The sequence below is a fragment of the Phaethon aethereus genome (assembly GCF_964289735.1).
Source record: "Phaethon aethereus genome assembly, chromosome: 2".
Classification (NCBI taxonomy): Eukaryota; Metazoa; Chordata; class Aves; order Phaethontiformes; family Phaethontidae; genus Phaethon; species Phaethon aethereus.
The window spans coordinates 135,098,553-135,107,063 of record NC_138582.1 but is presented as its reverse complement, the minus strand read 5'-3'; the positions used below and the strand labels follow the sequence as shown (position 1 = coordinate 135,107,063).

Below are 8,511 nucleotides of genomic sequence, written 5' to 3'. Positions count from 1 at the left end.
AGCTACATTAACTTTGTAGAGGAATAGCAACTCAGGCTCTGTCCCAACTATGAATTTATCTAATAAAAAGGGTCAGTTTGATCAGGGCTTTTTCCAGGCTTCTCTAAAGATATGTGGAATGTAAGGATATCTGGTTACTGGTTAATCAGCATGAAAGATTAAGACAAGAGACAGAAGAAATAATAAATTAAACTCTCAGATACCCAAACCCAGAGAAAGAGGAGATAACAAGACAGTAACAAAGAGCAGAACTCTTAGATCACTGATTGATGGGACGTTAAAGGAACCACTCAATGCCTTGAGGAGAGTCAGCCAGAGCTCTGTAATTGGTTATCATGGATCTCATGGGAAACAGAAAACTTACAGTGGGATATTTGAGAAGGCTTGTAAGATCACATAAAATTTATTATGGGATGTTTTAAGGGATATGAGAAAGTGCTAAATATATTTTGGGATGCTTAGGGGAGAGCCAAAGACAGTCAAAGGGAGGGATCAAGATAGATGGCAGAAGAACAAGTATGGGAAAATGAAGAGGGGGGATAAAAGAGGTTGGCTGCATGCAGTCAAGCTGCTGTCAGTATATTTTGTCAGGCTATGCCCTGTGCCTGATCATCTGAGTGCTTATGGGCAAGGATGAGGGGAAAGGCCAAGGAGGCAGATATCCTGCTGTGAGTCTGTTATAGACCACCTAACCAGGATGAAGAAGCAGATGAAACATTCTGTAAGTGACTGGCAGAAGTCTCGCAATCGCTCGCTCTTGTTCTTGGAGGGGACTTCAAGTTACCAGACATCTGCTGGAAGTATAACACAGCAGAGACGAAACAGTCTAGGAGGTTCCTGGAGCGTGTGGAAGATAACTTCCTGACACAGCTGGTAAGTGAGCCTGGTAGGGGAGGTGCCCTGCTTGACCTGCTGCTTACAAACAGAGAAGGACTGGTGGGAGATGTGGTGGTTGGAGGCCGTCTTGGGCTTAGCGACCATGACATGATAGAATTCTCAATTCTGAGTGAAGTAAGGAGGCGGGTCAGCAAAACTGCTGCCATGGACTTCCGGAGGGCAGACTTCAGGTCTGTTCAGCCTGTTCAGGTCACCGGTTGAGAGAGTCCCTTGGGAGACCGTGATGAAGGGCAAAAGGGTCCAGGACAGTCTTCAGGAAGGAAACCTTAAAGGCACAGGAGCAGGCGGTCCCCATGTGCCATAAGACGAGATGGCAGGGAAGACGACCAGCCTGGCTGAACAGGGAGCTTTTGCTGGGACGCAGGGAAAAGAGGAGAGTTTATCACCTTTGGAAGAAGGGGCAGGCAACTCAAGAAGAGTACAAGGATCTTGTTAGGTCAAGCAGAGACAAAATTAGAAAGGCAAAAGCACAGCTAGAACTCAATCTGCCCATGGTCGTAAAGGATAACAAAAAACGCTTTTACAAATGTATTAACAACAAAAAGAGAGGCAAGGAGAATCTCCATTGCTTTACTGGATATGGTGGGGAACATTGTCGCCAAGGATGAGGAAAAGGCTGAGGTACTAATGCCATCTTTGCCTCAGTCTTTAATAGGCAGTCCAGGTATCCACAGGGTATTCAGCCCCCTGAGCTGGAAGACAGGGATGGAGAGCACAATAACCCCTCCATAATCCAGCAGGAAACAGTTAAGGACCTGCTAAGCCACCTGGACACCCACAAGTCTATGGGGCCTGATGGGATCCACCCAAGAGTACCCAGGGAGCTGGCGGAGGAGCTTGCCAGGCCACTCTCCCATCATTTATCAGCAGTCCTGGTTAACAGGGGAGGTCCCAGAAGACTGGAGGCTTGCCAATGTGACGCCCAGCTACAAGAAAGGCCAGAAGGAGGATCCTGGGAACTACAGGCCTGTCAGCCTGACCTCCGTACCAGGGAAGATTATGGAGCGGTTCATCTTGAGGGTGCTCACAGGGCACGTGCAGGACTACCAAGGGATCAGGCCCAGCCAGCATGGGTTCATGAAAGGCAGGTCCTGCTTGACCAACCTGATCTCCTTCTATGACCAGGTGACCCACGTAGTGGATGAGGGAAAGGCTGTGGGTGTTGTCTACCTGGACTTTAGTAAAGCCTTTGACAGCGTCCCCCACAGCATTCTCCTGGAGAAACTGGCGACTCGTGGCTTAGACAGGTTTACTCTTCGCTGGGTAAAAAACTGGCTGGGTGGCCGCGCTCAGAGAGTTGTGAATGGCGTTAAATCCAGTTGGCGGCCGGTCACAAGCGGTGTTCCCCAGGGCTCGGTTCTGGGTCCGGTCTTGTTCAATATCTTTATTGATGACCTGAATGAGGGGATCGAGTGCTCCCTCAGTAAGTTTGCAGATGACGCCAAGTTGGGTGGGAGTGTTGATCTGCTCGAGGGCAGGAAGGTTCTGCAGAGGGATCTGGACAGGCTGGATTGATGGGCTGAGGTGAACTGTACGAGATTTAATAAGGCCAAGTGCCATGTCCTGCACTTCAGTCACAACAACCCCATGCAATGCTACAGGCTTGGGGAGGAGTGGCTGGAGAGCTGCCCAGCAGAAAAGGACCTGGGGTTGATAGCCGGCTGAATATGAGCCGCCAGTGTGCCCAGGTGGCCAAGAAGGCCAACAGCATCCTGGCCTGTATCAGAAATAGTGTGGCCAGCAGGAGCAGTGAAGTGATTGTACCCCTGTACTTGTCACTGGCAAGGCCACACCTCGAATACTGTGTTCAGTACAAGTCTTCTGAGGAGCAGCTGAGGGATCTGGGGTTGTTCAGTCTGGAGAAGAGGAGGCTGAGGGGAGACCTTATTGCTCTCTACAACTACCTGAAAGTGGGTTGTGGCAAGGGTGGGTGTTGGTCTCTTCTCCCAAGTAACTAGTGATAGGACGAGAGGAAATGGCCTCAAGTTGCACCGGGGGAGGTTTAGATTGGATATTAGGAAAAATTTCTTTATGGAGAGAATGGTCAAGCATTGGAACAGGCTGCCCAGGGAGGTGGTGGAGTCACCATCAGTGGAAGTGTTCAAAAAACGTGTGGACGTTGCACTTCGGGACATGGTTTAGCGGGCATGGTGGTGTTGGGTTGATGGTTGGACTTGATGATCTTAAAGGTCTTTTCCAATCTTAATGATTCTGTGATTCTGTGATCACAGTGTGTCTTACCTTCTTTTTAAAAGTCAACAATTGAATGTTTTCATATGTGAGTGTGCTTTCCATTCTGAGTGCATATGTGTGTATGATCTGCTAGCAAATTTCAAGCCAGGAGAGCTGGCAAGTAGAGTGTGTGGTCTGAGTGCCAGCAACTGGAGATAGAGACTGAGGGTCTAAGGGACCTGCAGGTCTGAGGGCTAGCAACTGGAGAGACTGATAGTCTGGATACCAGCTTTTGAACTGACTGGGCACCTAACAGCTGCTGCTGAAGATACCCATCTGTGTATGTGATTCTAATGTGAATTTAAAGCTGGACTAACTGGTGAGGTGGAGAAAAGGTATGGGAGTCGGCTACCAGAGAGCATAGGTTGGGACAGTGGAGGGACAATGGCTCTGAGCGCCCACTGCTGGAGAGACCACTGGTCTGGAACAGCTACAGGAGAGACCTGTTTGCATGTGCTTGGGGGGGAGATCGGCTAGAAAGCTTGCAGTCTGGTTAGCCTGTGAATGAGAAGAGGATCAGACCATTTGTATGTTTGTGTGAGTCTTGTTGATGTGTATGTGGAGACTACAAAGGTGTTGCTCTCTTGTCTGTTGGTAGTCAGCTGCGGCTGTATAGTGTGTGTATGTACGTGTGGTGTGTTTTTTGGGGGGTGCCTAGCCCCACCATTGGCCAGACCTGGTGTCAAGGTAATACAGCATCTGAGGGCCAGAAGAAAGAATCCCTTAGATCCTGTAGTCCACGAGATTTGGCTTCCTTGTAACAGGTGCCAATCCAGGTTCTCTTTAAAGCTGGCTGAAAACTCAGTTTTGGAGGAAGCCTAAATACCCAATATTCCACTTAGAAGTGAATGGGTTTCATAAGAAATATGAAATGGAAATAGGGGCTTATAATGGAGTAGCCCCTTCTGCATGTGTTTCTAGTATCTGTAATGTCATTCACATTAACGGAGAAACTGGGACACCCACTGGGCAGATCTTGTAGGACATTAGGGAGGGCATTATCTCATATATAAAACCCAAGATAATTACATTACAGTGTGACTTTGGTTACATGTTATTCCTCTGTGGGGATCCAAGAAGCTAGGTTTTATTTGTGGCAAATTCTCGACAAGTTGCCTTTCAGATTTATGTCTAACATGACTCATAAACAACAGGAAAAGTGCTTTCTCTACATTTTACTTTATTTTATTTAACTGCATATGACACAAAAGGTACCGGTGGTTTTGATGCTGCTTCTGTTTGTTATTCACATTGTAGGCTTCTTTTTATTTGTACCATGCTTCTTTATTCATACTATGCTGCTTTTAATTTTGCTTAAACTGCTTTCAATTACAGCCATTGTTCTGAAATTGGGTTTTTCAACTGACAGGACATAAGTCACACAGAAGTAAATAGAATTTATACTACACTGCCACTGAAGTAAACTACTACAACAATCACTACAATTATCATTGCCTTATACATCAAGGGTTTATACAGAATAAATATATTATTCATAACATGAAGACAGGTTTGCATTTCAGTTCTCAGTGTGTTTCTTTTTCATGACCTTTAGTACTGAAAATGCATTGCAGCTTTTCCAACTTCTTATTTTCTGTCTTCATGATTTCATTCCAGTATTAACGTAACTGTTAGAATTCATATCCCTAAAAACATCAGACAAATAAAACAAAATCTGTTATAATCAGATGACAGGGTGAAAGGAATGAAAATAATCAAATTAAATAAGAAAGAATCTTGGCTTCTGATACATCCATTATCTTTCCTGGCCTGAACTTCTACTTTACATATGTGTCAGATGCAGTTCAGGGGTAGCCAACTGAAACTTGGTTCCAAGACAAATGGACAGTTCAGATAAAGTAGCAGATATGATAAGAAGGACTGTTATTGAAGAGATGGTTTAAATTATTCTTAGTAATAGGCAGGAAATATTTTCCTATCCTGAAAAAATTTCTGACATGTCAAAAAAAATTTTGATCTTAACTTGGAATAAAAAATCAAAATCTCAAACATTGTCTCAGTAAGACTATCTGAAAAAAAATAGATTCAGATGAGAAAAAACCCCAGCATTTTCAAAATGCTCAATTCAGCTTGGAGTTTTGTCTTTTTTTAACTCTAACTTGCATAAATTTAGAAAATGGAAGAGTAATTTTTAGGTAGTTTTGTTTGGTCATTTTATAGTGCTGAAATGGAGTATTTTAATGATGCTGAACCTTTTTCACCAAAGCTTTAAACTTTTCAAAATGAAACCTGATCTAAAAAAGAGTTGTCAAACCTAATCTTGTCATATGAACATTTTCAGCTTTTGCTATTTAGCATCTTCTCATTAGAAAAGATTTCATAAAGAGATTCTCTGCTGGTTCTTGTGATGAGACTTTTTGATTTGATGAACTGAAAATCTCTTTTGGCAGATTGGACTCATATTGAAATGCTTGGGGAATATCCCTTGAGGAATCCTGGTTGTATTTGATCATCGCTAACTTATGATTTAATATGCATTTTAATATATGGCTTGAACACTTGTGTAGTATTACCTGGTTGAGATTCCTGAACATCTTGAGACAGATTGACAGGCAGTGATCTCCCAAATCTCTGTGGCAAATTTAGAAGTGATTGACTGGAACTTTTAACAAGTGGAGATCTCCCAAGCCTGTGTGATACCTTTGGAGCATGCCTAGGTATGGTGTCTCCAAAAGCTCTCCCAAATCTCAGAGGCAAATTAGCAATTGGTTTAATGCTTCTTTCTTCTGGATAAGTTCTTCCAAACCTAAGAGGTAAATTAGCAACTGAATTTGGCAACTTGCTTACTGTAGGAGAGTTCATTTTAATGCTATTTTTTGATCCCCAGTCTTTCGTTTCTTCAAAATTGAGACTCCTCTGCTTTTCTTCCAAGATATTATCTTTAATCTAAAGAAAAATAATTTTAAAAAAGGATACTATCATTTTATAGGGCATTACTTCAGCTACCAATCACACAAGTATCTCATATCTCCTTAGAAAGCTGCTGGGTAACACTCTTTTTTGGATATCTAAAGCTTTTTAGCTGTATTTGCTAAACTCTACTGTAATGTGAGCTACTTCATATGGACTACTTCATATGCAGACATTGTTCTGCTTACCTTTTCAGTACACTGACCACAAGAGCACATCTCCATATCAGTACCCACAACTGTTCAAATGGTGTCAGTCGGAAATATTTCTGGGCATAGGTGTCAGTACCTGTGTTGTCAGTTAAGTGTGGACAGGACTCATTGTTGGGTCCACATTTGCTAATGTCGCCAAGTGAAGGTGTCTGGAGGGGAAGATGCTGACCATATTTAGTGACTTGACACAGACCCAGCCTCTTACTCATCTGGTCTGGATGAACAGGAGGATGGGTCAAGCTACCTGGAGGTGTAGCTCATTTCTTCCTAAGCATTGGATAGATGCTTTTGACCCAATATCCTGCCGGGCTAATGAATGGAAAGCCAGGGACATGAATGGAAAATATTTGGGTCAAGTCGACATCATGCCTGTTCTGGCCTTGCAGCATATAGATCGCCCTGAACTTGAAGTTGCTTTAGTCCTCCACTGGTACACAAGATGCATTAGGAACTCCTGGGCTCCTAATTTTTGTGCAACCAGCACAAAATCTACTTTCTGTGCTGGTATACAATGAAGAATGGAGCCTAGTACATTACCTATCTCATGATGTAAAGAGCAGCTGTTGCCTGAAAAATAGCTATATCAACATGACCCTTTCTTATATAGCGGAGTTCCTTCCCTGGGCGTGTTGAAAATTGCTTATTTTTGTGACAAAATTAAAGTTTCCAAGCCTTAACAGCAAATATGTACAAACATGTTTTTTAATTTCAGTTAAAGACACAAATGCTACTAATTCTAATTTCAATTCCTCGTCCCTATTTGGTGAATTCCTTGGGAGCTTCTGCAGCTACTGGGAGAGCAGGGGAATGAACCATTCTAGTCCATACTTCATGATTAAAACATTAAATAAACTATCCCTCAGACTGTACTTGCACACTCCTTCTGAAGTATATCAAAGACAATGAGATGAAGACCAGAGGATTTCACTAGCATAATTAAAGTTGTATTTTGGTTTGAAGGATCTTTATTACACCAATGATGATGGGTCAAAAAGAGAGCTTGGCTCTCATTTCCCAGGGTGTATTTGCAGGGCAGGCAAGAAAAATAATACAGATGAACAGTGCAAATTTCATTTGGCATCTATTGAGACATAATAAATGTGCAACCCTGCAAAGATATTTTTATAGTCAATTTCCAGAGTAGAATTTTAAGACCATTGACTATATTAGATTTAAATTTTTTTCTGTTTATCATTATTCTTTGGGTATTACAAGCATCTCTTTATTAATTTTGGATTAATAATGTATCTGTTATGTTCATAAAATGTCGACAGGAATGTTAATTGAGGCCCCACTGTGTAAGAAAGAAACATTTCAGAAAAAGTCTCAACCTAATCACAAGGCTGTATTGCAAGAAAACTGAAACATGAATTGATTTACACAGTATGTGTGTCTGAGCAAATGAATTTCCTGAAAATTCTTTCAATGAGCTTTTCTCATACTGCTAGTGCTGTAATAATGAATACTGTGCAATGAGGTTATGAGAGCCTTTGCCAAAAAATTCAAAGTGCTCAGGATCTGACCCACAGTTCCCCTAAATAATGTCATAGTAATACAGATCTTACCTTGTAATATTTATCATCATCGTTTTCTCTGCTCTGCAGACTGGACTTCATCAGTTCATCTAGGCAAATGCTATTCGATGTTAGAAAGACCACTGTAGCTAAAGCAAATAGAATAAACTTCTTGGTTGAAATGACTTTCATTTTTCTCAAATTAAGCTTACTTAGAGAGCTCAGAATCTGTACAGAAAAGAAAACTGCCAACATTTTATATGATCAGAAAACAAAAAGATTTTGTTCCCTATGACATCAGTCTCAAAAGCTTCAATTCTTAATATTAATTAGGGAAGTAATATGAATATATTTGAAGAATGTTGGGAATTTCTTTTGTGAACGTTTTTAACCAACATAGCTTCTTGTTAGGGACATACTGACTTTACAAATATTTTCTTCTGGTGAAATATGTCCTAATTAGCTAAATTTGAGAGCCATAACAGTACAGACTTACAACAGCCACAATGTTCCAAACACCTTGTTTCTTTCTTTTGTATTAGTGTCCTCAGAAGGACTATGAAAGGAAGCTTTCTCCATATATGTATTCTTCTGCTTAAATGATGCTTTTGGACCATATAATGCTTGTTTATAGTTACGTACAATTAGGGACATTTGGCCCATTGAAATCAAGTGCTGTCTGTTGAAGTTGTTGATCAGGTCATAAGAGATGTTATGCATCAATG

The 8,511-nt window shown here is 41.8% G+C and overlaps 1 protein-coding gene across 1 annotated transcript; it reads right to left on the bottom strand.

Annotated features, from left to right (window-relative positions):
* Positions 1–5,610: 5,610 nt before the first annotated feature.
* Positions 5,611–7,978, bottom strand: NPVF (neuropeptide VF precursor; the record flags this gene model as incomplete). Its single annotated transcript, XM_081996493.1, has 2 exons — positions 5,611–6,036; positions 7,838–7,978. The coding sequence occupies 2 exons, from the start codon at positions 7,976–7,978 to the stop codon at positions 5,611–5,613; spliced, it is 567 nt and encodes a 188-aa protein (XP_081852619.1).
* Positions 7,979–8,511: the final 533 nt, after the last annotated feature.